Genomic DNA, 27,826 nt, shown 5'->3' on the forward strand with positions numbered 1-27,826 from the left:
CATTCAGAGATCTCATAGTTGAGGGAAGAAGTTATTCCTAAAGCATTGAGCATGAGTCTCAGGCTCCTGTGCCTCCTCTTTGAAGGCACATATGAGAAGAGGCCTTGGTGATGGGGGTCCTGAATGATAGATGTTGCCTTTCTGAGGCATCTCCTTTTGAAGGTGTCCTGGATGCTGGGAGGCTAGAGCCCATGATGGAATGAGCTGTTTACAACTTCTTGCAGATTTTTCTGATCCTGTGCAATGACCCCTCCATACCTGACAGTGATGCAACCAGTTAGAATGCTCTCCAAGGTACAAAATTTTTTGTATGATATTGTATAATTTCTGTTTAATGTTTGTTTTTCTAGTGAATTTTTTGAAGAAGTTACGAGGAATGTTGACAAGGGTAAGGCAGTGGATGTAGTCTATATGGACTTCAGCAAAGCCTTTGACAAAGTTCCACATGGAAGGTTAGTTAAGAAGGTTCAGTCGTTAGGTATTAATGCTGGAGTAATAAAATGGATTCAACAGTGGCTAGATGGGAGATGCCAGAGAGTAGTGGTGGATAATTGTTTATCGGGATGGAGGCCGGTGACTAGCGGGGTGCCTCGGGGATCTGTTTTGGGTCCAATGTTGTTTGTAATACACATAAATGATCTGGATGATGGGTTGGTAAATTGGATTAGTAAGTATGCCGATGATACTAAGGTAGGAGGTGTTGTGGATAATGAGGTGGGTTTTCAAAGCTTGCAGGGAGATTTATGCCGGTTAGAAGAATGGGCTGAATGTTGGCAGATGGAGTTTAATGCTGAGAAGTGTGAGGTTCTACATTTTGGCAGGAATAATCCAAATAGAACATACAGGGTAAATGGTAGGGCATTGAGGAATGCAGTGGAACAGAGAGATCTAGGAACAACAGTGCATAGTTCCCTGAAGGTGGAGTCTCATGTGGATAGGGTGGTGAAGAAAGCTTTTGGTATGTTGGCCTTTATAAAACAGAGCATTGAGTCTAGGAGTTGGGATGTAATGTTAAAATTGTACAAGGCATTGGTAAGGCTGAATTTGGAGTATTGTGTATAGTTCTGGTCACTGAATTTTAGGAAAGATATCAATAAATTAGAGAGAGTGCAGAGACGATTTACTAGGATGTTACCTGGGTTTCAGCACTTAAGTTACAGAGAAAGGTTGAACAAGTTAGGTCTCTATTCATTGGAGCGTAGAAGATTGAGGGGGGATTTGATCAAGGTATTTAAAATTTTGAGAGGAATAGATAGAGTTGACGTGAATAGGCTGTTTCCATTGAGAGTAGGAGAGATTCAAATGAGAGGACATGATTTGAGAGTTAAGGGGCAAAAGTTTAAGGGAAACACGAGGGGGTATTTCTTTACTCAGAGAGTGATAGCTGTGTGAAATGAGCTTCCTGTAGAAGTAGTAGAGGCCAGTTCAGTTGTGTCATTTAAGGTAAAATTGGATAGGTATATGGACAGGAAAGGAGTGGAGGGTTATGGGCTGAGTGCGGGTAGGTGGGACTAGGTGAGATTAAGAGTTCGGCACGGACTAGGAGGGCCGAGCTGGCCTGTTACCGTGCTGTGATTGTTATATGGTTATATGGTTATATTGAATGCCGTTTATGTGATGATCTGTGCCTGTGATGCTGCGGCATGTAAGTTTATCAATGTAGTTGTGTCGATGACAATGAACTTGACTTCGACTTGGAGTTGTTGTGGTAATGTAGCTACCTCATGCACAGTAAACTTCCACATATAGAAATGTGATGTTGATTGGCCAATAGATCTTGGCTGGGACACTAAAAAGAATCCACACTCCCTTACTTTTCTTTGCAATGATGCCATGGGAATTTTACATCAGACTGAGTGGACAAACACATTTACACAAGAGATTCTGCAGATGCTCGAAAATTGCTGGCGGAACTCAGCATCTCACACAGCATCTATAGAGTGGAATAAACAGTCAATGTTTTGGGCCGAGACCCATCATCAGGGCAAACTCATTGTATATCTTCATCTGGAACACACCTATAACAAAGTTCTCCCTCTGTATTACAAGAGGAGAGCCAGCCTGGAATATTTTTAGAGAGGGCTTTTTCTTTGGAGTGAAGGGGGATGAGAGGTGATAGGGGTGTACAAGATGATAAGAGGCATAGATCATGGATTGCTAATACGAGGGGGCATAATTTTAAGGTGGTTGGAGTAAAGTATAGGAAGGATGCTTTTTATACAGAGAGTGAGGGTGCATGGAATGTGCTGCCAGGCAGGGTGGTAGAGCCGAAACATTATGTACTTGGAAGAGACTTTTTGGCACATGGATGATAGAAAAATGGAGGCCTATGTGGGAGGGAAGGGTTAGAATGATCTTGGAGTAATCATCTGGCACAGCATTGTGGGCTGAAGGGGCTGTACTGTGCTGTAGTGCTTTGTCTTCTGTGTTGTAAGGTTCTGGCTGTACACTTTCATTTTAAAAATAAACTTCATATATACAAGAATACAAAGCCATCAGTACATTGTTAATATTCATTGTATCATCAATTCCTACTTCTGTCTGTAATGAGTTTGTGCACTCTCCCCATGACTGCCTGGGTTTCCCTTGGGTACTCTGTTTCCTTCCACAGTCCAAAGACGTACCAGTTGGTAGGTTAATTTGTCAATGTAAATTTCCCATGATTAGGCTAGGGTTAAATCAAGGTTGGCTGGGTGGTGTGGTTTGAAGTCACCCTTTGTTTAAATGAATAAATAAAATTCCATACATTCATAATGTCATTAAGTCAATACATTCTATTTACAAAGTACCAATGCCACTCATGTGGCCTCTTTGAATAATTCAGAGTCTTATTGATTTTTTCTTACAGGTTGAAAGTTCAGCACAACATTGGAAGCAGATGGACCTGTTTTAAGATCTCAGAGAGAAGCCTATATCCTTCTACTTCAGAAGAGTGGTGACTAAGCCATAAATGATGAAAGGATCACATCTTCAGCAGAAGGTGTACCTTGTTCATAAAGTGAGTCTCTGTTCTTGCAATGAATCGCTCCCTTCATCCTCCTGTACTGTCTTTAGGAGCAGAAGGTTGGTCCGAGCTGTTGGGGTAGAAATTCAAGTCAGCTGCAATGAAGTTCGTAAACAGAATAAATGGAATAGAGTCATGGAAATTTAAGGGTAGACCATCATTTCCATAACAGCCAAAATATCTCCCACCATTGAACACTTCTAGGGAAGGTATTGCCCCAAGAAGATGGCATCTATCATCAATGATTCCCAACATTCAGGTCAGGTACTCTTCTCGGAATGTAGAGAAGCCTGAAGTCCCACACCATCAATTTCAGGAACAGCTCCTTTCTTATAACCAGCCATTGTGAACCAATCTGCACAACCCTAATCCTACCTCAGCATTGGAATAATAGGGATCACTATTTGCATGACTATGTGCTGTGATACTGCTGCAAACAAGATTTTCATTGTACCTGAACCTCACTTTTCTTTTTCACGTGACAATAAACATGAAATGCTTTAAATTGGGATATAGGTCAATCCCATGCCCTACTCCTTGGTCTGTACCTCAATGCGTTGCAACTTTTCATGGGTTCATCCATCCAGGGGTTGCACAGTGGTGCAGCTGGTAGAGATGCTGTCTCACCAGGGACTTCAGTTCAATAACCTTTGGGTACTGACTGTGTGGAGTTCACATGCTCTCCTTGTCACCAGGTGGATTTTTCTCCAGGAGCTCCAGTTTCCTCCAAACCCAACACCATGGGGTGCCACAATAGTGTAGTGGTTAGTGCGATTCTATTACAGCTCAGGGTAATGGAGTTCAAAGTTCAATTCTGATGTCCTTTGTAAGAAAGTTTGTACGGTCCTTCCCACATGTTTGCAGATTTCCTCCCACGGTCTAAATATGCACTGGTTAGTAGGTTAATTGGTCATTGTAAATTGTTGCTTGATTAGGCTAGGGTCAAATTGAGGGGTTGATGGGTTGAGGATGTATCTCAATAAATAAATAACATGCAGGTTGGTATCTTAATTTGTTATTGTAAGTTCCCATATTGTGTAGGCTAGTGATAGTGCCTGTGGCTAGTTGACATAAATGTGGTGAATCCTCCCACATCTAGTAGGCCATTATAAATTGCCCTTGGTGAATCAGAATCAGTATCAAAATCAAAATCAGAATCAGGCTTATTATCACTGACATATGTTGTGAAATGTATTGTTTTGTAGCAGCAGTACAGTACAATGCATAACTATTATAATAAATTACTTATATACAAAAGAATAGTGCGAAAAGCGAGCAAAATAGTGAGGTAGTGTTCATGGTTTCATGGACCATTCAGAAATCTCATGGCAGACGGGAAGAAGCTGTCCCTAAATCATTGAATGTGTGTCCTCAAGCTCCTGTACCCCCTCCTTGATGGTAGTAGTAAGAAGAGGGCATGTCCTGATGGTGAGGGTCCTTCATGAAGAATGCTGTCTTCTTGAAGATACCCTCAATGGTGCGAAGGCATGATAGAGCTGGCTAAGTTTATAACTCTCTGCAACTTTTTCCTGATCCTGTGCAGTAGCCCCTCCAGACTAGATAGTGATGCAGCCAGTTAGAATGCTCTTCACAGTGCATCTGTAGGAATTTGCAAGAGTTGTTGGTGACATTCCAAATCTCCACAAGATCCTAATGAAATGTAGTCACTGCTGTGTCTTCTTTGTAATTGCATCAGTATGTGGAGGTAAAGTCTGTGAGGATTTGGTTAGAAATGAAATTAACGTGGCACTAGTGTAGGTGAGTGGTTGCTGCCGAGTACAGACTTACTGGGCTAAAGAGCCCGGATTCTGTAATTGTGGTGAGAGTTTTGCCTCAATCAGTCTACCAGGAGATGAACCCCAAACTCCCCTTTACTTGCTGAATGTTTTGTTTTTGTCCTCATTTTCTCTCTACACTTTCTGTGGATTTCTTTTTATCTGTACCCTGTAGATATTGTTCTCCCTACTCATTGAACTGTAAATGTGTTTATTTTCTTTGTATTATTATATATGAGCTATCCAGTCATTCAGTGGTTTAACGATTGTGGATATCCTCTAGGGAAAGACGCAAGAAACTGCTGAAGTTGTAATTTAAAGCCAAAAAAAGGAAAACTGCTGGAAGAACTCAAAGAGTCAGGCAGCATCTGGGGAGGAAAAGGATGTTCAACTTTTTGGGTCAATACCTATCTCAAGACTGAGAGTCTAAAGGGGGCATAAAATCTCGGTCATGGACAGTCCCAAGCCAGGTTGCAAGAGGAGCCTGAGAGCTGCTAGCAACCCCATCCTGTAAGAACCCAGAGCTACAGAAATGCCATCATAAGCTCCAAAGACCTCATTTGCTTAAATGTATGAAGTTGTGTGGTGAAAGTAGTAGCCATTAACCTTCGGGCCAGGGCAGAGGACTCTGGTGAGCTGCTGTCAGTGGCCTCTGACCCAGTAGGGGTGATGGGCTTATGAAGAAGATAAGGCCAGCACAAAGAGGGGAGGGAGAAGTGTGGGGCAGGAGCTAGCAGGAGAAAGGTGGATCTGATTGGCAGATGGAGCCATCTTGGGGTGGGAGGGGCAGATATCGACAGAGGTGGTGAGTGAAACCAGATAGGGAGGAGTGATGGTGGTAGATGAGAATAATGGAGGGAGCGGAGGGAAAATCTCCAATATTTATTGGACAGAAGATACAAAAGCCTGAACACCTGTGCCAAACACAGCTCAAGGCCACGTTCAAACCCACTGTTATGAGACTATTAAATAGTTCCTTCATACAATAAGTTGGACTCTTGACCTCACAAACTAACTCATGATTTTGCAAACACAAGGAAATCTGCAGATGCTGGAAATTCAAACAACACACACAAAATGCTAAAATGCTGGTGGAACACAGCAGGCCAGGAAGCATCTATAGGGAGAAGGGTCTCGGCCCGAAACATCGACAGCGCTTCTCCTTATAGATGCTGCCTGGCCTACTGTGTTCCACTGGCATTTTGTGTGTCATGATCTTGCATCTTATTTACTTGCACTGCACTCTATTGCTGTTACACTTTATTCTACATTGCTATTGGTTTACTTTGTTTACATCAATGCACTGTGTAATGATTTAATCTGTGTAAACGGAATGCAAGACAAGATTTGTACTGTATCTTGGTACATGTGACAATAATAAATCAATACCAAATCCATTTCCAATTCCAATTTCAGTCTCGGTTTTGGGTGACTTCAGCTTCTCAAAATCGTTGAGACTCAATTGCCCTCTGAATTGGCATTTTAAGGGAAAATAGGGTGGTATAGATAGATTTTCAGCAAATCCCACTTTCCTTTAATGAATATAACCATTCAAATAAGATCTTAACAATGAAAGATATTTTGATAGGCAAGCCTGAGTAAATAGAATGGGTTGACATGGACTTGTGATGAAGAATCAGTAGCGTGGATATTGGGTACAAGTTGATTAGGGAGTCAACATTGGCATGTGCTAAAGGTAATGCAGTCGTTATGGGAGATTTCAACATGCAGGTGAACTGGGAGAATCAGGTAGGTGCTGGACCCCAGGATAGGGAGTTTGTGGAGTGTCTAAGGGATGTATTTTTGGAACAGCTTGTGTTTGGGCCAACCAGGAACGAGGCTATTTTGGACTTGGTGATGTGTAATGAACAGGAATTGATAAGTGATCTTGAAGTAAAGGAGCCATTAGGAAGTAGTGATCATAACATGATAAGTTTTTATCTACCATTTGAGAGGGATAAGGGCAGATCAGAGGTGTCAGTGTTGCAATTAAATAAAGGAGACTACGGAGCCATGAGGGAAGAGCTGGCCAAAGTTAAATGGGCGGATGCCCTGGCAGGAAAGACAGTGGATCAGCAGTGGCAGATATTCTTGGGGATTATACAAAAGATGCAAAAGCAGTTCATTCCAACGAGAAGGAAGGATTCAAAGAGGGGGAAGGGGCCACAGTGGTTGACTTCCTTTCAGAGATTGTATAGCATTAAAGAAAAAGAAGTATGACAGGGCTAAGATGAGTGGGAATACAGATGATTGGGAAAGTTTTAAGGAACAGCAGATCTTAACTAAAAAAGCAATACGGAGAGAAAAAATCAGGTATGAGTTCAGTCTAGCCAGGAATATAAAAGGGGATAGCAAAAGCTTTTTTAGCTATGTGAAGAGAAAGAAGATAGTTAAGAACAATGTTGGCCCCTTGAAGAATGAATTGGGAGAAATTGTTATGGGAAACAGGGAAATGGCAACAGAATTTAATGCGTACTTTAGATCTGTCTTCACCAGGGAGGACACAAGCAATCTCCCAGATGTATGGATGGGCCAGGGTCATAAGATATCAGAGGAATTGAGACAGATTGACATTAGGAAAGAAACTGTGATGAGTAGACTGGTAGGACTGAAGGCTAATAAATCCCCGGGTCCAGATGGTCTGCATCCGAGGGTTCTAAAAGAGGTGGCTCAGGAAATTGCGGATGCATTGGTGATCATTTTCCAATGTTCTTTAGATTCAGGATCAGTTCCTGAAGATTGGAGAGTAGCTAATGTTATCCCACTTTTCAAGAAGGGAGGGAAGGAGAAAACGGAGAACTATCGCCCTGTTAGCCTAACGTCAGTCGTGGGGAAGATGCTTGAATCCATTATTAAGGGCGAAATAGTGGCACATCTTGATGGCAGTAATAGGATTAGGCTGAGCCAGCATGGATTTACCAAGGGCAAATCATGCTTGACTAATCTGTTGGGAGTTTTTTGAGGGTGTAACAAGGATGTTAGACGAGGGTAAGCCAGTGGATGTTGTGTACCTAGATTTTCAGAAGGCATTCGATAAAGTGCCACATAGGAGATTGGTGAGTAAAATCAGAGCTCATGGCATTGGGGGCAGGGTTTCAACATGGATAGAAAACTGGTTGGCAGATAGAAAGCAAAGGGTAGCAGTGAATGGGTGTTTCTCGGACTGGCTGGAGGTGACTAGTGGGGTACCACAGGGCTCTGTATTGGGACCACAGCTCTTTACGATTTATGTCAATGATTTAGATGAGGGCATTGAAAACTATATCAGCAAGTTTGCTGACGATACTAAACTGGGTGGCAGTGTGACATGCGAAGAGGACGTTAGGAGAATACAGGGAGACTTGGATAGGCTGGGTGAGTGGGCAGATACTTGGCAGATGTCATTCAATGTGAATAAATGTGAAGTTATCCACTTTGGAAGCAGGAACAAGAGGGCAGAGTATTGTCTGAACGGTGTAGAGTTAGGTAAGGGAGAAATGCAAAGAGACCTAGGAGTCCTAGTTCATCAGTCAATGAAGGTGAATGAGCAAGTGCAACAGGCAGTGAAGAGGGCAAATGGAATGTTGGCCTTTATTACAAGGGTAATTGAGTACAAGAGCAAGGATGTCCTTTTGCATTTGTACAGGGCCCTGGTGAGACCACACCTGGAATATTGTGTACAGTTTTGGTCTCCAGGTTTAAGGAAGGACATTCTGGCAATTGAGGAAGTGCCGCGTAGATTCACTAGGTTGATTCCTGGGATGGCAGGGCTGTCTTACGCAGAGAGATTGGGCTTGTACACACTGGAACTGAGGAGATTGAGAGGGGATCTGATTGAAATGTTTAAGTTAATTAAAGGATTTGATAGGATTGAGGCAGGAAATATGTTCCAGATGTTGGGAGAGTCCAGTACCAGAGGGCATGGATTGAGAATAAGAGGTCAGTTATTTAAAACAGAGTTGAGGAAAAACTTTTTCTCCCAGAGAGTTGTGGAGGTGTGGAATGCACTGCCTCGGAAGACGGTGGAGGCCAATTCTCTGGATGCTTTCAAGAAGGAGCTAGATAGATATCTGATGGATAGGGGAATCAAGGGATATGGGGACAAGGCAGGGACTGGATATTGATAGTGAACGATCAGCCATGATCTCAGAATGCCGGTGCAGACTCGAGGGGCCGAATGGTCTACTTCTGCACCTATTGTCTATAAGGTATTACATGTAGTCCCATTGTTGAATACTATCTATTAGTTTAATTGAAATCCAAATAACACCATAAGACCACAAAACATTCAGGCTAAGTCTGCTCTGCCATTCCATGCTGGATGATTCATTATCCCTCTCAACCCCATTCTGAATAACCTGTGACGTGCTTACTAATCAAAAAATATAAAAAGGGCACGTTGCGATAGTTGAGGGGGATTTCAATATGCAGGTAAATGGGAAAATCAGGTTGGTGCTGGATCCCAAAAGAGGGAATTTTTAGAATGTCTATGAGATAGCTTTCTAAAGCACTTGTGGTTGAGCCCACTAGGGGAATGGCAATTCTGGATTGGATGTTGTGCAATGAACCAGATTTGAATAGGGAGCTTAAGGTAAAGGATCCCTTAGGAGCCGCAAAAACGCAAACACGAGGAAATCTGCAGATGCTAGAAATTCAAACAACACACACAAAATGCTGGTGGAACGCAGCAAGCCAGGCAGCATCTATAGGAAGAAGTACTGTTGACGTTTCGAGCTGAGACCCTTTGTCAGGACTAACTGAAAGAAGAGATAGTAAGAGATTTGAAAGGGGGAGGGGGAAATCCAAAATGATGGGAGAAGACAGGAGGGGGAGGGGTGAAGCTAAGAGCTGGAAAGTTGATTGGCAAAAGTGATACGCAGTTGGAAAATGGAGAGGATCAAGGGATGGGAGGCCCAGGGAGAAAGAAAAGGGGAGGGGAGCACCAGAGGGAGATGGAGAACAGGCATGGAGTGATTGTGAGAGGGACAGAGAGAGAGAAAAGAAAAAAAGGGAAAAAACAATAAATGAATAAACAAATTAATAAATAAATAAGGGATGGGGTAAGAAGGAGAGGAGGGGCATTAACGGAAGTTAGAGAAGTCAATGTTCATGCCATCAGGTTGGAGGCTACCCAGACAGAATATAAGGTGTTGTTCCTCCAACCTGAGTGTGGCTTCATCTTGACAGTAGAGGAGGCCATGGATAGACATATCAGAATGGGAATGGGACGTGGAATTAAAATGTGTGGCCACTGGGAGATCCTGCTTTCTCTGGAGGACAGAGCGTAGGTGTTCAGTGAAATGGTCTCCCAGTCTGCGTCGGGTCTCACCAATATATAAAAGGCCACATCGGGAGCACAGGACACAGTATACCACACCAGCCGACTCACAGGTGAAGTGTCACCTCACCTGGAAGGTCTGTCTGGGGCCCTGAATGGTGGTGAGGGAGGAAGTGTAAGGGCAGGTGTAGCATTTGTTCCACTTACAAGGATAAGTGCCAGGAGGGAGATTGGTGGGAAGGGATGGCGGGGACGAGTGGACAATGGAGTCGCGTAGGGAGCGATCCCTGCGGAAAGCAGAAAGGGGGGGGGAGGGAAAGATGTGCTTGGTAGTGGGATCCCATTGTAGTGGCAGAAGTTACAGAAGTTACAATATGTTGTACCTGGAGGCTGGTGGGGTGGTAGGTGTGGACAAGGGGAACCCTATCCCGTGAGGTGGTGGAAGAATGGGGTGAGAGCAGATGTGCGTGCATCTCTCCCAACCTGATGGCATGAACATTGATTTCTCTAACTTCCATTAATGCCCCTCCTCCCCTTCTTACCCCATCCCTTATTTATTAATTTATTTGTTTATTCTGTCCCTCTCACAATCACTCCTTGCCTGTTCTCCCTCTCCCTCTGGTGCTCCCCTCCCCCTTTCTTTCTCCCTAGGCTTCCCATCCCTTGATCCTCTCCATTTTCCAGCTGCGTATTCCTTTTGCTGATCAACTTTCCAGCTCTTAGCTTCATCCCTCCCCCTCCTGTCTTCTCCCATCATTTTGGATCTCCCCATCCCCCCTCCCACTTTCAAATCTCTTACTATCTCTTGTTTCAGTTAGTCCTGACAAAGGGTCTCGGTCCGAAAAGTCGACAGTGCTTCTCCCTATAGATGCTGCCTGGCTTGCTGCGTTCCAACAGCATTTTGTGTGTGTTGCTTAGGAGACAGTGTTCATGAGATGATAAAATTCACCCTGAAGTTTGAGAAGGAGAAGTGAAAATCAGATATATCAGTATTACAGGGCAGTAAAGGGCATTTCAGAGGCATAAGAGTGGAGTTGGCCAGATTTGATTGTAAAAGAATACTGGCAGGGATGGCGGTAGAGCAGCAATGGCTGGAATTTCTGGAAGTAATTCAGAAGGCACAGGATATATACATCCCAAAGAAGAAGAAGCATTCTAAAGCAAAGATGACACAGCCATGGCTGACAAGAGAAGTCAAAGCCAACTTAAAAGCCAAACGCGAGGAAATCTGCAGATGCTGGAAATTCAAGCATTTTGTGTGTGTTGCTTAAAAGCCAAAGTGAGGACATATAATCGGGCAAAAATTAGTGGAAGTTGGAGGATTGGAACTGTTTTAAAAACCAACAGAAGGCAACTAAGAAAATCGTTAAGAACGTGAAGATGGAATACAAGAGTAAACTAGCCAGAAATATCAAAGAGGACACCAAAAGTTTCTTCAGATACATAAAGTGTAAAATAGATGCCAGAGTGGATATCGGACCACTGGAAAATGATGCTGGAAAGGTAGTAAGTCAAGGAAATGGCGGACGAACTGAATAAGTATTTTGCGTCAATCTTCACCGTGAAAGACTCTGGCTGTATTGTTGAAGTTCCAGGTGTCAAGAGTCATGAAGTGTGTCAAGTTACCATAACTAGAGAGAAGGTTTTTGGATAACTGAAAGATCTGAAGGCAGGTAAGTCACCTGGACCAGATGGTGCATACCCCAGGGTTCTGAAAGAGGTGGCTGAAGAGACTGTGGAGCCATTAGTCATGATCTTTCAAGAATCACTAGTTTCTGGAATGGTTCCGGAAGACTGGAAAAATGCAAATGTCATCCCACTCTTCAAGGAGGGAGAGAGGCAGAAGAAAGGAAACTATAGGCCAGTTAGTCTGATCTCAGTGGTTGGGAAGATATTGGAGTTGATTGTTAAGGAGCTGGTTTTGGGGTACTTGGAGGCAAATGATAAAATAGGCCGTAGTCAGCATGGTTTCCTTCAGGGGAAATCTTGCCTGACAAATCTGTTGGAATTCTTTTAAGAAATAACAAGCAGGATAGACAAAGGAGAATTGGTTGATGTTGTGTACTTGGATTTTCAGAAGGCCTTTGACAAGGTGCCACACAAGAGGCTGATTAACAAGCTATGAGCCCATGGTATTACAAGAAAGATCCTAGCATGGATAAAGATGTGGTTGATTGGCAGGAGGTAAAGAGTGAGTTTTCTGGTTGGCTTCCAGGGATGAGTGGTGTTCCACAGGGATCTGTGTTAGGACCTATTCTTTTTACATTATATGTCAATGATTTGGATGATGGAATTGATGGCTTTGTTGAAAAGTTTGCAGATGATATGAAGATAGGTGAAGGGGCTGGTAGTTTTGAGTAAGTAAAAAGGGGACAGTAGGACTTAGACAGATGAGAATGTGCAAAGAAATGACTGATGGAATACAGTGATGGGAAGTGTATGGTCATGCACTTTGGTTTTGAAGATATGAAAAGGGTTGACTATTTCCTAAATGGAGAGAAAATACAAAAAAACTGAGGTGCAAAGGGACTCGGGAGTCCTTGTGCAGGATTCCTTAAAGATTAATTTGTAGGTTGATTTGCTGGTGAGGAGTTAACATTCATTTCAAGAGGACTAGAATATAAAAGCATGGTTGTAATGTTGGGATTTTATAAAGCACTAACAAGGCCTCACTTGCAGTACTGTGAGCAGTTTCGGCCACTTACAGTATCTTAGAAAGGATAGACAATAGGCAATAGGTGCAGAAGTAGACCATTCAGCCCTTCGAGCCTGCACCGCCATTTTGAGATCATGGCTGATCACCTACTATCAATACCCGGTTCCTGCCTTGTCCCCATATCCCTTGATTCCCCTATCCATAAGATACCTATCTAGCTCCTTCCTGAAAGCATCCGGAGAATTGGCCTCCACTGCCTTCCGAGGCAGTGCATTCCAGACCCCCACAACTCTCTGGGAAAAGAAGTTTTTCTTTAACTCTGTCCTAAATGACCTACCCCTTATTCTCAAACCATGCCCTCTGGTACTGGACTCTCCCAGCATCTGGAACATATTTCCTGCCTCTATCTTGTCCAATTCCTTAATAATCTTATATGTTGCAATCAGATCCCCTCTCAATCTCCTTAATTCCAGCATGTACAAGCCCAGTCTCTCTAACCTCTCTGCGTAAGACAGTCCTGACATCCCAGGAATTAACCTCGTGAATCTACGATGCACTTCCTCTACAGCCAGGATGTCCTTCCTTAACCCTGGAGACCAAAACTGTACACAATACTCCAGGTATGGTCTCACCAGGGCTCTGTACAAATGCAAGAGGATTTCCTTGCTCTTGTACTCAATTCCCTTTGTAATAAAGGCCAACATTCCATTAGCCGCCTTCACTGCTTGCTACACTTGCTCATTCACCTTCAGTGACTGATGAACAAGGACTCCTAGATCTCTTTGTATTTCTCCCTTACCTAACTCTACACCGTTCAGATAATAATCTGCCTTCCTGTTCTTACTCCCAAAGTGGATAACCTCACACTTATTCACATTAAACGTCATCTGCCAAGTATCTGCTCACTCACCCAGCCTATCCAAGTCACCCTGAATTCTCCTACCTTCCTTATCACATGTCACACTGCCACCCAGCTTAGTATCATCAGCAAACTTGCTGATGTTATTCTCAATGCCTTCATCTAAATCATTGACGTAAATCGTAAACAGCTGTGGTCCCAATACCGAGCCCTGTGGCACCCCACCAGTCACCACCTGCCATTCCGAGAAACACCTATTCACTGCTACCCTTTGCTTTCTATCTGCCAACCAGTTTTCTATCCATGTCAATATCTCCCCCCCCCCCCCCAATGCCATGAACTTTAATTTTTACCCACCAATCTCCTATGTGGGACCTTATCAAATGCCTTCTGAAAATCGAGGTACACTACATCCACTGGATCTCCCCCATCTGACTTCCTGGTTACATCCTCGAAAAACTCCAATAGATTAGTCAAGCATGATTTACCCTTGGTAACTGATTTTGCACCTTGTGCATTATTCCCAAGAATACTTGCCATTGCTGTTCCACTGTCTTTTCCTCATTGAAATCTATTGAATGGTGAAAGGCTTTGATAGAGTGGATGTGGAGATGATGATTCCTATGCTGAGAGAGTCTAAGACCAGAGGACACAGCCTCAGAATAGAGGGGTGTCCTTTTAGAACAGATGAGGAGGAATGGTGAATCTGTGGAATTCTTTGCCACAGGCAGCTGTGGAGGCCAAGTCATTATGTAAGGCAGAGGTTGATAGATTCTTGATTAGTCAGCGCATGAAGGGATACAGGGAGAAGGCAGGAGATTGGAGTTGTGATGAAAATTTGATCAGCCATGATGAAATGGCAAAGCAGACTTGATGGGCCATACAGCCTAATTCTGCTCCTATGTCTTATGGTCTAAAGGGAACTACAGAGGCATGAAAGAGGATCTGGCCAAAATTGATTGTAAGGGGATAGTAGCAGAGATGATGGCAGAACAGCAATGGCTGGGATTACTGGAGACAATTTGGAAGGCACAAGAACCATGAAGGGAGGTTGAGATAACTGTGGCTGACAAGGGAAGTCAAAGACAGCATAAAAGCAAAAGAGAGGGCATGTAATATGGCAAAAACTAGTGGGAAGTTAGAGATTGGGAAGCTTTTATAAACCAACAGAAGGCAACTAAAACACTATAAAGAGTGAAAAGATGAAATACAAAGGTAGTAATATAAAAGGGGATACAAAATGTTTTTTCAGATACATAAAGAATAAAAGAGAGATGGGAGTGAATATTGGACCACCAGAAAATGCCACTGGAGAGTTTCTAATAGGGGACAAAGAAATGGCAGATGAACTTGTTACGTACTCGTGACACGTGACAGTGGTACCCTTGTCACGTGACTGGGGTTGAAGCTATACTGGACTTGAGGTAATAGTCTTGTGATAGTGGAGTGACGTCATTTTCCCGCCAGTAGAGGTCATGTGACAGGTTTTTTTTACAGGGTATAAAAGGAGGACCCCACCCTGTGAGGAGGGGCAGTTTGTGGCTGGATTTGCCATGTTGACTTCATGCCACTGCGTGATTTAATGTGATGACGCAGCTTAGTTGAAAGATGAAGTTTTATCTAATGCCTAAAGTTTAAAAGGTCATTGTCAGCAGGTTCTTTACAATACTGCTAGTTGAGAATCAGTGGAGAGTGAAGATCGGAGTTCGGGAGTTAAAAGATCGAGGAGAATTGATTTTGACGGTGAAACAGGTTCGACCTTGTTTGATCCTTATTTGGAAGGAATTCATTGACTGTTCTCATGTTAATCCCTGTGAAATAGCAGAAAGGATTGAGAATAGTTATGTAAAGGTAAGGTCAGTGCCTTTAAGCCGTTTCGTTTCGTAAATTCTTCGTGGGAAAAAGTTCGATCTTGGGAACCGAAGCAACACGACGTGAAAGAGAATTTAAATCGTCTTAAAAAGTCTCTCCCTTAAATGGACTGTGAGCATTTTGAACTTTTGGCAATACTACTTTAAAGAACTGTTTAAGCTTCATTGCTTTAAGAACTGTTTAAGCTGCCTCACAGCAGCTGATTTCCGGTTACGTTAGTGATTTGTTTACTTTTGGGGGTTTGTTTTCAGTGTTTAATAAATGTGTTATTTGTTATAAAAACTCCTGCCTGACCCATTATGTTTATTGTTGCCTGGATCCATAACAAACTGAATAAGTATTTTGTGTCAGTCTTCACTGTGGAAGGCACTAGCAGAATGGCAGAAATGCGAGTGTCGGGGGGAAGAAGTGAATGCCATTGCTATTACTAGGGAGAAGGTGCTTGGGAAGCTGAAAAGTCTGAAGGTAGATAAGTCACCTGGAGCAAATAGACTACATCCCAGGGATCTGAAAGAGGTAGCTGGTGGAGGCATTAGTAATGATCATTCAAGATCAATATATTCTAGAACAGTTCTGGAAGACTGGAAAATTGCAAATTTCATTTCACTGTTTAAGAAGGGAGGGAGGTAGAAGAAAGGAAATTGGCCAGTTAGCCTGACTTCAATTGTTGGAAAGATGTTGGAGTCCATTATTAAGGTGAGGTTTCAGGTTACTTGGAGGTGCATGACAAAATAAGCCTAAATCAGCATGGTTTCCTTCAGGGCAAATCTAGCCTGATAAATCTGGTGAAATTCCTTGAGGAAACAACACACAGGACAGACAAAGAAGAGTCAGTGGATGCTGATTACTCAGATTTTCAGAAAGCCTTTGACAAGGTGCCACACGTGAGGCTGCTTAACAAGATAAGAGCCCATGGTATTTACAGGAAAGATACTGGAAAGATACTAGAAAGATTGGCTGGCTGACTGGCAGGAGGCAAGGAGTGGGAATACAGGGGCCTTTTCAGGTTGGCTGCCAGTGACTAGTGGTGTGCTGCAGGGGTTGGTGTTGGGACCACTTCTTTTTTCTTTACATGCCAATGAGTTGGATGAAGGAATTGAGTGCAGATGATACAAAGATAGGTAGAGGTGCAGGTAATGTTGAGGAAGCAGGAAGTCTGCAGAAGGATTTAGAGTAGGGGAATGGGCAAAGAAGCAGCAGATGGAATACAGTGTCAGGAAGTGTTTGGTCATGCACTTTAGTAGAAGGAATGATGGTGTGGATGATTTTCTAAGTGGGGAGAAAATTCAAAAATCAGAGGTGCAAAGGATTCCTTAAATGTTAATTTGCAGGTTGAGTAGGTGGCAAAGAAGGCAAATTTATAAAGCATTTGTCAGACCACACTTCAAGTGTTGTGAGCAGTTTTGGGTTGCTTTTTTTTTTAAGAAAAGATGTGCAGACATTGAAGAGAGTCCTAAGAAGGTTCAAGAGAATGATCCCAGGAATGAAAGGGTTAACATATGTGGAGCATTTGATGGCTTTGGGCCTGTATTTTCTGGAGTTCATAAGTATGGGGGGGGGGGGGGAATCTCATTGAAATTTGAAAGACTCAGAGTGGATGTAGTGAGGGCAGTCTAAGACCAGAGGATGAGGAAATGTTCCTTTAGCCAGAGGGTGTTGAATCTGTGGAATTAATCACCGCATATGGTTGTGCAGGCAAAATCATTGGGTATACTTTAGGTGTAGTTTAAAAGGTTCTTAATTAATCAAGGCATCAAAGGTTATGGTGAGAAGGCAGGATAATGGGGTTGAGAAGGATAATGATGGAGCAGACTTGTTTGGCCAAATGGCCTAATTCTGCTCCTATATCTTATGGTCTTAAGCAAGCAAGTTTATTTGTATAGCACTTTTCAAACACAAGGCAGTTCAAAGTGCTTTACATAGAACAAGATATAAAATCAAACATCAAATTTCATACAATATATAAGAGAATAAAAACACACAAAAAATAGATATGATAAATACAAGTTACAGTGCAGGAGATTCTAATTAAAAGCCACAGTAAAAAGTTTTAAACCTCAATTTAAAAGAGCTAAAGTTGGAGCAGACTTCCTCTGGAAGGTTATTTCAGATACGTGGGGCATAGTAACTAAAAACTGCTTCACCATGTTTAGTTTTGACCCTGGGGATAGTAAGAAGACCTGAGATCTTGGGATGGTTCATTATGCAGCGGGAGATCAGAGATGTATTATGGCCCTAGAACATTCGGTGCTTTAGAAACCAGTAGTAATATTTTAAAGCCAATCCTCCGATGGACAGGATAACTGGAGTGATGTGTTCTACTTTCTTGCTGTTAGTGGGGACTCTAGCAGTAGCGTTCTGAATAAGCTCCAGCTGTCTGAGGGATTTTTTTTACAGAGACCTGTGAAAACACCATTACAGTTGTCAAGCCTACTAAAAATAAACGCATGGACAAGTAAAACATTTCAACTTCTGCTTTAAATATACTCATTGACTTGTCATCCACTGCCATCTGTGGCAATGAATTCCACAGATTCACCACCTTCTGGCTAAAGAATTTCCTCCTCATCTCTGTTCTAAACGGAGGTCCTTCTGTTTGCTATTGGAGATGGTCCGGAGGACGTTCATGAGATTGATCCTGAGAATGCAAGTGTTAATGTATGGGGAGTGTTTGATGGCTCTGGAGTTCAGAAGAATGATGGGGATCTCACTGAAACCTATCAAATACTGAAAGGCCTACATAGAGATAATGTGGAGATGATGTTTCTCCACATTACACTTAATCTAGGCCCAGATAGAGGAGAGTGACTTGAGGCCACAGCCTCAAAATAGGCAAGAGATGGTACAAAAAAGATCAGAATCAGAGAGCACCTTATAACTTAACCACTTGCCGATTGCTACTTGCCTTTGAGGAAGTGGTGTGAGCTGCCTCCTTGATCTGCTCTAGTCCTGCTGTGAAGGTGTTCCCACAGTGCCTTGAGTGGGTTCTGGGATTCAGATCCGGCAACAATAAAATTAGGATAGTATTTCAATGGAAATGTGTCGGTAGAACGTTTTGGTGATCAGAATCAGGTTTATTACATCTGACATATGTTGCAAAATTTGTTGCTTTGCAGCAGCAGTACAGTGTAATACATAAAAAGGATTACCCTAGGTTACAATAAGAAATATGCATAAAAATTAGTGCAAAAAGAGAGCAAAATAGTGAAGCTATTCTTAAGATGTTGAGTGTGTGACATCAGTTTTCTGTATCTCCTCTCTGATGATAGTAATGAGAAGAGGACATGTCCTGGATTGTGGGCGTCATTAGTGATGGATGCTGCTTTAGGGATGGGAAGCTCTGCGATGAAAGCTCACTTATCCAAAACACCAAACTGCACATAGAAAGCTCCCACAAATCTCAGTGTAAAAATGACCAGCTCCCAGGACAGGATCTTACTGTGAATCTGGTCTCAACAATACTGAACATCAGAAGAAACTGTAACATGTGCCCTTTTTTTTGCAAGGAAAAACAATCTATTTCAATCTTTGCCAGTAGTAAGGAATAGTTTTCAAGGTGAAGATCTAATTTTGTTTCTTCTTCCTCGCTGAGTTTCCAGCTCTCCCTGGTTTACTTGAAATAGTAACTCCCCTGGTCTTTATTCGCCCAGCAATCTATTCACCAGTAATTGCAGATGACATGAAGGTAAGTGGTGTTGTGGATAGTGTAGGAGGTTGTCATAAGGTACAACTGGATATTGATAGGATGCAGAGATGGGCTGAGAAGTGGCAGATGGAATTCCATCTGGAAGAGTGTGAAATTATAAACTTTGGAATGTCACACTTGAAGGCAGAGTACAGGGTTAATGACATAATTCTTAACAGTGGGATCTTCGGTTCCATGTCCATAGATCCCTCAAAGTTGCTGTGCAAGTTGATAGGGTGGTTAAGAAAGTGTATGGTGTGTTGCCCTTCTTTAGTTGGGGAACTGAGTTCAAGAACCATGAGGTAATATAGCTCTATAAACCTCTGGTTAGACCACATATAAAGAATGGCTGTCTGTTTTGGTTGCCTCATTATAGGAAGGATGTGGTAGATTTAGAGAGGTTGCAGAGACTTACCAGGATGCTGCCTGGATTAGCGGGCATGTCTTATGAGGAAAGGTAGCGCAAGCTAGGGCTTTTCTCTTTGGAGCTAAATCAGACGAGAGGTGATTTGATAGAGGTGTATAAGATGATAAGGGACATGGATTGAGTGGATAATCAATGCCTTTTTCCCCAGAGTAAATTTAAAGGTGAGTGGAAGAAAGTATGAGGGAGGGGGGGAAGCCAGAGGTAGGTATTTTCACACAGTGTGTGGAACACACTGCTGGGGTGGTGGTAGAGGCAGAAACATTAGAGACATTTAAGAGACTCTTAGATAGGCACATGGATGTGTGGTGAACTACATATACCTGTCTGGGCACGCCCCCCCCCCCCCCCCCCGCTGACTGCTCCTGTGGCTCCTCCCACTGACCCCGGTATAAAGGCGATTGGGGCCTGAGCCTGGCCCTCAGTCTCCAGGATGTAGTGTGGTGGTCACTCACTGTTTGTTCCTTCTTCCAGTAAATAAAAGCCGATATCTCGCCTCCCGTCTCAGAGTTATTGATGGTGCATCAGGATGTTAGAGAAATGGAGGGGTATGTGGGCGGGAAGCATTAGACTGATGTTGGAGAAAGTTAAAAGGTCAGCACAGCGTCATAGGTTGAAGGGCCTATATTGTGCTTTACTGTTCAATGTTCAGGCAGAGAAGGTTTAATTGAGTGCTTCATGAGAATAAAGTTTGGAGTGGAGGCTTTGAAAATGGTGCAGAAAGGTTCATTGGGATGGTGCCTGGATAGAGGGTGCTTGAGGCAAGAGGTTGGAAAAACTTGGATTAACACACACAAAATGGTAGAGGAACTCAATAGGTCCAGCAGCATCAATGGAGAGGAATAAACAGTTGACATTTTGGGCTAAGTCCCTTGTTTTCTCTGAAGCATCAGAGGCGGATGGGACATTGATGTAATTGTATGAAATTATGGTATGCATAAATAAAGCAGATAGTCAGAATCTTTTTCCAGGGTAGAAGTACTAAAGGGCATGAGGACATACCTTCAAGGCAGTGATGGTTCAATTGGCTCAAAGGTTCAAAGTAAATTTATTATCAGAAGTATGTATATGTTACTATATACTACTTGAGAGTCATTTTCTTGCAGGCATTCACAGTAAAACAAAGACTGACAAACTGCCAACGTGTAAAAGATGACAAACTGTGCAAATACAAAAAAACCATAGTATTAATAATAAATAAATAATATTGAAAACATGAGTTGTTGAACCCTTGAAAGTGAGTCTATAGGTTGTGGAGTCAGTTCAGGGTTGAGGTGAGTGGAGTTATCTATGTTTGTTCAGGAGACTGATGGTTAAAGACCATTCCCGACAACACACACAAAATGCTGGTGGAACACAGCAGGCCAGGCAGCATCTATAAGGAGAAGCACTGTCGACGTTTTGGGCTGAGACCCTTCGTCAGGACTAACTGTTCCTGAACCTGGTGCTGTGGGAGCGAAGGCTCCTGTAACCCCTTCCCAATAGCAGCAGTGAGAAGAGAGCCTGCCCCCTGGATGATGGGGTTCTTGATGATGCTTTCTTGTGACAGTGCTCCTTTTAGATGTGATCAATGGTGGAAGGGGATGCTTTGGCTGTGATGGACTAGTGGTGGAGTTACGGAGGGGCTGGAACTTAAAGGAGATGTGCAGGATACATTTTTTTTATATGTAAAGAATGGTAGGTGCCTGGAATGGTTTGTCAGAGTAGTGGAGGAAAAAGATATAAGATACTAAAAAGGCATTTAGAAAAACACATATACATGCTGGAATGGAGGGATATGTATCACGTGTAGAAATAAAGGAACTTGGCATCATGAACAGCACAGACATCATGGGCCAAAGAGTCTGTTCCTGTGCTGAATATGTTCTATATTCCATGTAATGTCCCATCTAAAAGACAGTAGCTCAGATACTGCCAGGCTCCCTTGGTTTCTCAAGGGCACCACTGGCAAGTGTTTCCCACACACATACAGAGTAAATGGACACCACACAGTTGCAAATAAACAAGATAAATTATTTTCTTCTTTTGAACAATCTTTTTTTTTTAGTAAAAATGTAATCCTTCATAGCAAAATATCTCTCTTACATTTTCTCAGCTCTCATGTTGCCCTGAAGCAACATGGCCACCTGGGTTCTCTGCACAGTTCGGTGTATAATTCCAAAGTTATTCTTTTAACAAAACAAAAAAAAAACAATAAATAAAATCACACAGATAAATCTCTAAGCAAAATGTCTTTCATAGAAATATTACAAATGAGCATATTTAGATTTTTATGCTTTTGACAAATAATATTTGAAATGAGTTTATTTACAAGTCAGATGAATCCCCTGTACAACCCACACCGGGCACCCTGACTGTCACCTCACTGCACTAAAAGCACCAGTAAAGGATTCATCAGCTCTCTGTCTGGCTGTGTCGTTTTCCTTAAATCATTCGGTCTTCCACTGGGAGGACTGGGTTGGGAATTCCGTCATCCCACCAATCACATGCTTATTGACAGCAAGGGCCCTGGGACTAGAACCACCAGACAAAGTACAAGGAAAACTTCAACACCTTCACATTCAACCCAGCAAACCTGGCTTAGCCAGGTAACCCCGATCAGTGCACGTCACAGTGGGTCACCAATCCAAGGATAAATCCCATACAATATTAGTCTATTGAATGTAGCAAATGATTATTTTCTTGAAAAAAAAACATGATATATTTTATAAACATGCTGCGTTCTAAAAAGGAAAAGTTCTTTACAGTACAAGGACAATGTTTTCTGCACATATTCACTGCAGCACTGTAACATTACACGCTATGTCTGCAGCTACAGTTACACGCCAGTTTGGATAAATCTATCAAAAGCAGTTAGACCAGATGAGAGAGCAGTACATGATCGCCAATCACAAGACACCCACTGCTCTCACGTTTTCAGAAAGAAAAAAAAGTGCACAAGGAACACAACATGATGGTGGAGAGCAAGACATGACCAAACATCATCGCCAACCCCTTACTACTTCTGAAACCTGCACCTTGTAAAGCCGACTTTATCTTGTAAGGAAAAGTAACCTTGAAAATCCACAGGTCCTTTGGACTCCGAACAAGAATTTCTGTCATTAGTGGTGAATACATTCACATGAAGCCCATGAGCCATCATATCAATATGGGAGCAACCACCTGTCTTCTCATCTTGGTCAGAATTGACTTTGGACATCGTCTTACATGAAAATGCCCAACTACCTCCGACTCGCCATGGGAATTTTCCATCTTGTGCATTACATGTCAACTTGCTAACTCTTCCATATCTCTGGAAATTTCATCTCACCACCCTTGACCGCCATCTTCCCAGTCACCACCATGTCCATCTTACCTCACCAACTGGAGGAAGACGAGCAATCTCTGGTGGCCACTTGTCTCCCAGCTTTCCTGCCATCTCCATTCTTTTCAATACATTAAATGAAGCCTTTCCAAGATAACTCTCCTCTGATTTACCTTTGGGGCTTGCTCGTGCCAGTCACCTGGAGTTTTAATCCTTGATTTCCTGTCAATTTCAGGCCAATCCTGAATGTTTGGTCCAAGTCTACATTCTTATTTATATTAATGGTTGGGTGATGGAAGCCTGTGGTGAACAACATCCATTTACTATCACTGAAAACACACCTTTCTCGGGATATAACGAGACAGTGCAGAAGGTGTTAGGTTTACTACACATAAAAGGACATTAAATCTGATTCACAATGCCTATGAGGGTACAGTTACAAATTAGCAGTGTTTTCTCAGACAGAAACCAATGCTGTTATTGTCTACACAAGGTTCAAACTCAACTCTTTTGAGATGGTTTGCGAGAAAGGTATTTAATTCCTGCAGCTCTCGCAGGGAGCTTCAAATGCATCACATTTTCAGAAAGAAGACAATACACATCATTGCTTTGATGGGAACCCCAGTTCTTTACTACCGTTGTGGTGAGAGGACTAAAAGGATACTCCACATCTAGAGTTGGTAGTCCTCTCCCCTCTACTTTGGCCCAATCCTAGTCCACCTCTCCTGAATAATCTGGCTGGGCCTTTCCACCCTGCCATTCTCAGTAACACACAGGTTGCCAGTCAACAAACCCTTCCTCCATTTTGCAATGCTTTGTCTTTGCTGAAGTGCCTAGCAAAATGTAGAATGTTTCCCTGGAGATTCAGATTCCTTCCTGGAAACTCCAGTTCAAATCTCAGGGGTTGGCATAGAAGACTGGCATCACCATCCTGACATGTATGATATTGTGCCCATTCACAGAGGAGGTACTGTAAAGATGCCTCCTTAACCCAAACCCACCCCACAAAGTGAGATTTGGTCCAAAAAATGGGGGGCAGGTTTGTGCCTTTACATCCTGAGTCACAAGCCCTCACCAGCCAAGTGCCAGATCCCATCAACAACACACCTTGCCCTCTCAAACACTACTTGCACCTAGACAGAAGATAACAGTTAGAACATAAGATAGAAGACGAGTTGGTGCTGGAGTGGGTCACCTTATCCTGTTCCTTCTCTGTTCAGGGCTGTGTCATTCAAGAGTTAAAGTGCAGGGTAACCATAGATTGAGAAAAGTACTACCTTAAAAACTGGAGTTCTTGATTCTAAAAGACCAGGCAAAGCAACTTAGACCATGAGAGAGCAAATGGGTCTCTCCTGTCTTTGCTTAAGGATCCATGCCCTATAGATGATCGAATCAAACCCACTATCTGACCTGGGAGAAAGAGCGGAAGTGATGTTTCTGCTTTCTCTCCCTCTTTTCCAACCAGCCTCAGCTCACGCACATGTAAAGAAGCCTTGGGAATTAATCTAAATCATAGATGCATAGCATTCACCTTTCCATTATAAAGTGCAAGAATTTTTGTAAGACAACAAAACTATCACAAATAAGGCTCTGCCTTCCCATTCTAAACCCAACCAGCCCAGATTGCCTGTCTTTAGGAACAGGGAGATGAGGGTATCACCCCTCAGTTGCCAACTGATGCTTGGTGAAGGTGGGGGAAACTTTGCTGCTGGGTTTATTCCTCTGGCTTGGGTGCAGAGTGAGAACCTGAGGGAGAGGGAATCAGGAGTGGGGGTAAGCATATAAGGGTGGACTATGCTGATAAAGCCTGGAGTATTCTCAGCAAAGAAACAAATCCAGAGTTGGTATGGACCCTGGTCTTCCTCTGGGTGAATGAGTGTGTAGGAGCAGATTGCTGGCACTGGACTCTTGAGATAGTCCCATCACTGAGGGGTCTGAACGCTACCCACCAAGTGCAACTCTAGGATTAATGAGAGTTTAACTTGGTCATTGAAAAAGAACCAGTTCCTTGGAGAAATCCCAGGTTTTAGGACTCTCTTTTGGGTTTTCCAGAGTGCTAAGAGAAAGCACATGCCCCACAAGCACTGGGGTGGGGGTGGGGGTGGGGTGGTTTTTTTGACTTCAGTGATTACAGCCCCCATTTTCCTGCTCTTCCTCATCCCATCCACTGGCCAGACACTCTAAACTATCATAAATGGTAACCCAATTTCCACAGAATATTCACCAAGAGGTTCTACCGATACTGGTAATGCAGAGAAACACCCATAAAATGCCGGAGGAATTCAGGATCTATGGAAGGGAATAAATAGTTGATGTTTCCAGCCAAAAACCTTCATCAAGACAACTCATCAGGTTTTGGCCTGAAAAGAGTCTGTTTATTCCTCTCCAAAGATGCTGCCAGACATGCTGATTTCCTCTAGCATTTTGTGCTTGCTACTCCACACAGTTTCCTGAAATCTTTCGAAAAATGACATCAATTCTTGTCTGTTGGAATGTCTGAGCAAAGCACCTGGGCATCAGGCAGATCAGCTCTCTGAACAGGCTACTAAGGAAACAAAGAGCATAACAATAGTTAAGACTTTCTGTGAAAATAAAGGATAAGGGGTGACCAGGTTGAGGTTTCGTTAGGGTTCACCTATCAGTGGAAGGGAGGAGAAACTGACGATTCCTAGAGGGAGTTTTAGTTTATAAAGCACAGCCAGTGGTTAATGGCCTTTACCTCAGCTGATGCTTAGGACGCGCTTATTAATAGCTCAGCTAATCCTAGACCAGCATACATCAGCTGCAGCGCAGTCAGTGTCTGAGTGGTTCATGCCTTCCTCTGTCACACCCACTCTCTCTCACAAGTTGCAAACACTAGAAATTCTGCAGATGCTGGAAATCCAGAGCAAGACACACATAAAATGCTGGAGTAAGTCAGCAGGTCAGGCAGCATCAATGGAAATTAATATACATACAGTCCACGTGTCGGGCTGAGACAAGACCTTTCTTCAGGACTGGAAAGGAAGGGGAAGAAGCCAGAATTAGGAAGTGGATGGGGTGGGGGGAGGGAAAGGAACACAAGCTGGGAGGTAATTGGTGAGACCATTCTGTATTGATTTCAATCTCTGGAAGACAGGAAAACCTCCCTTGTTTCATGTTCACTCCAAAGCTCTCAATTCCATTCTTAAATTTATAAGGGGCACATGATCCATGGCCAGGTTAAAACTGGTACCCAGGGAATAAAGCATTACAGGGTGAAAATGCTGGGGCTTGCATCACTCTAAAGGGTAACTCTACTATTGTGGACCATGGCAGTTCTTGAGGTCTGCCTCGATACAGTCACTTTAATAAGGGATGGGATGATAAATATGATTTGGTCCACATGACCCAGTATGAATACAGGTAATATTAAAAAAATCCCTCCTATGCAAAAAAAATTGCTTGATATTATCCCAGATTAAATATCCAGTGCAGACCACCCTGGGAGTACCCAGCACATCCTTAAGCATTCCCAACTTCAGCTGATTTGAGTGGCCTGGAGTGGAGGAGTTCTCAGCGCAGGACAGGTCAGTCTTGTCCCAAACCTAACTGCTACCTCACAGCTCTATCTCAGAAATGACATTGGACTGGAAGTTCATTGTCATTTGGGTAATTGAGTGATATGGTGTTGTCTGTACTTATAAAATTTGGATCCATTGAACCAATGGAACTACACTCAGTGGCCACTTTATTAGATACACTTGTACACCTGCTCATTAATGCAAGTATCATGTGGCAGCAACTCAATGCACAAATGCAGACATGATTAAGAGGTTCAGTTGTTGTTCAGACCAAACATCAGAATGGGTAAGAAATGTAACCTAAGTGACTTTGACCGTGGAATGATTGTTGGTGCCAGACAGGGTGGTTTGAGTATCTCAGAAACTGCTGATTTTCACACACAACAGTCTCTAAAGTTCACAGAAATGGTGTGAAAAACAAAAAAAAAAAATCCAATGAGCACCAGTTTTGTTAGCAAAAATGTCTTGTTAATAAGACACGTCAGAGGAGAATGGCCAAACTGGTTCAAGCTGACAAGGTGGTGACAGTAACTCAAATAACCACACGTTACAACAGTGGTGTGCAGTGGAGTATTTCTGAACACACGTGTTGAAACTTTAAGTGGATGAGCTGCAGCAGCAGAAGGCCACACCAGGTTCTATTCTGTACCTAATAAAGAGGCCACGATGTGTAAAATTCAATGCACATTCATCATTTCATCACATGTTTAGCATATGCAATTGACAGAGAACTTCTTCCCCATTAATTCATTCTTGCCTTTGTTGACATGAGAAAGACACAGTACCATCAGCATATACACACACACACAAAAAGAAAGAAATAACAATATTTGTCACAGAGGACCATAATGGGGTCAGACTTGTCACTTTGATGCCACAGATATTGCTAACACATATGTTCAGATGTGTACATGGAATCGTAGAAGTTTTTCTGATCCTTTGACTTTGCGTCTCTGAATTTCTGTACAGCAGCAATGATCACGTTCTTCTGTTTCACAAGACCAGAACTGAATTCTGCAGCGGTGATTCCAATGGCTTGCTGCTGGGCAAAAGTTGCCTCTCACCACTGGTTGCGGAAGCACCCAGGCCTCCTCTCAAAGAAGCATTGCTCACGTTTCCTGAGAGGATGCAGTGAAGATCCCTCGTGCTTGTGCCTCCCCCTGTGCAAGAGTCTGTTGTTCGGCAGCAGATATCCGAGGCTGTCCAACTCTTGACCCATGATCTCTGGCTTCAGGAAAAGTGATCCAAAATTATCAGGCAGAGGTGCAGTCAGCTTTTATCCTGGTTGACTTTATCATTCAGCCTCTTAAAGAGTAATAAACAAAAAGATTATTGTTACATATAGAATCATAGACTAATACAGCACAGACAAGAGAAAATCTGCAGATGATGGAAATCAAAGCAATACACACATAGAGGAACTTTGCAGGCCAGGTGGTATCGATGGA

The 27,826-nt window shown here is 42.9% G+C and overlaps 1 protein-coding gene across 6 annotated transcripts in view; it reads right to left on the bottom strand.

The window, feature by feature from the left end:
- Positions 1–3,055: 3,055 nt before the first annotated feature.
- Positions 3,056–27,826, bottom strand: part of LOC132384979 (protein AF-10-like) — a 379,099-nt gene continuing 354,328 nt past the window's right edge. For 3 of the 6 annotated variants that reach the window (XM_059956683.1, XM_059956681.1, XM_059956682.1), the window contains one exon: positions 17,859–27,683. In XM_059956683.1, the coding sequence (XP_059812666.1) occupies positions 27,648–27,683 (36 nt within the window). In that variant the 3' untranslated portion in view covers positions 17,859–27,647. Of the gene's footprint in view, positions 3,075–17,421; positions 17,825–17,858; positions 27,684–27,826 lie in introns of those variants that run through there. The other 3 variants (XR_009509047.1, XR_009509048.1, XM_059956684.1) reach the window with 3 other exon arrangements.

The sequence above is a fragment of the Hypanus sabinus genome, chromosome X1, assembly GCF_030144855.1.
Source record: "Hypanus sabinus isolate sHypSab1 chromosome X1, sHypSab1.hap1, whole genome shotgun sequence".
Taxonomy (NCBI): Eukaryota; Metazoa; Chordata; class Chondrichthyes; order Myliobatiformes; family Dasyatidae; genus Hypanus; species Hypanus sabinus.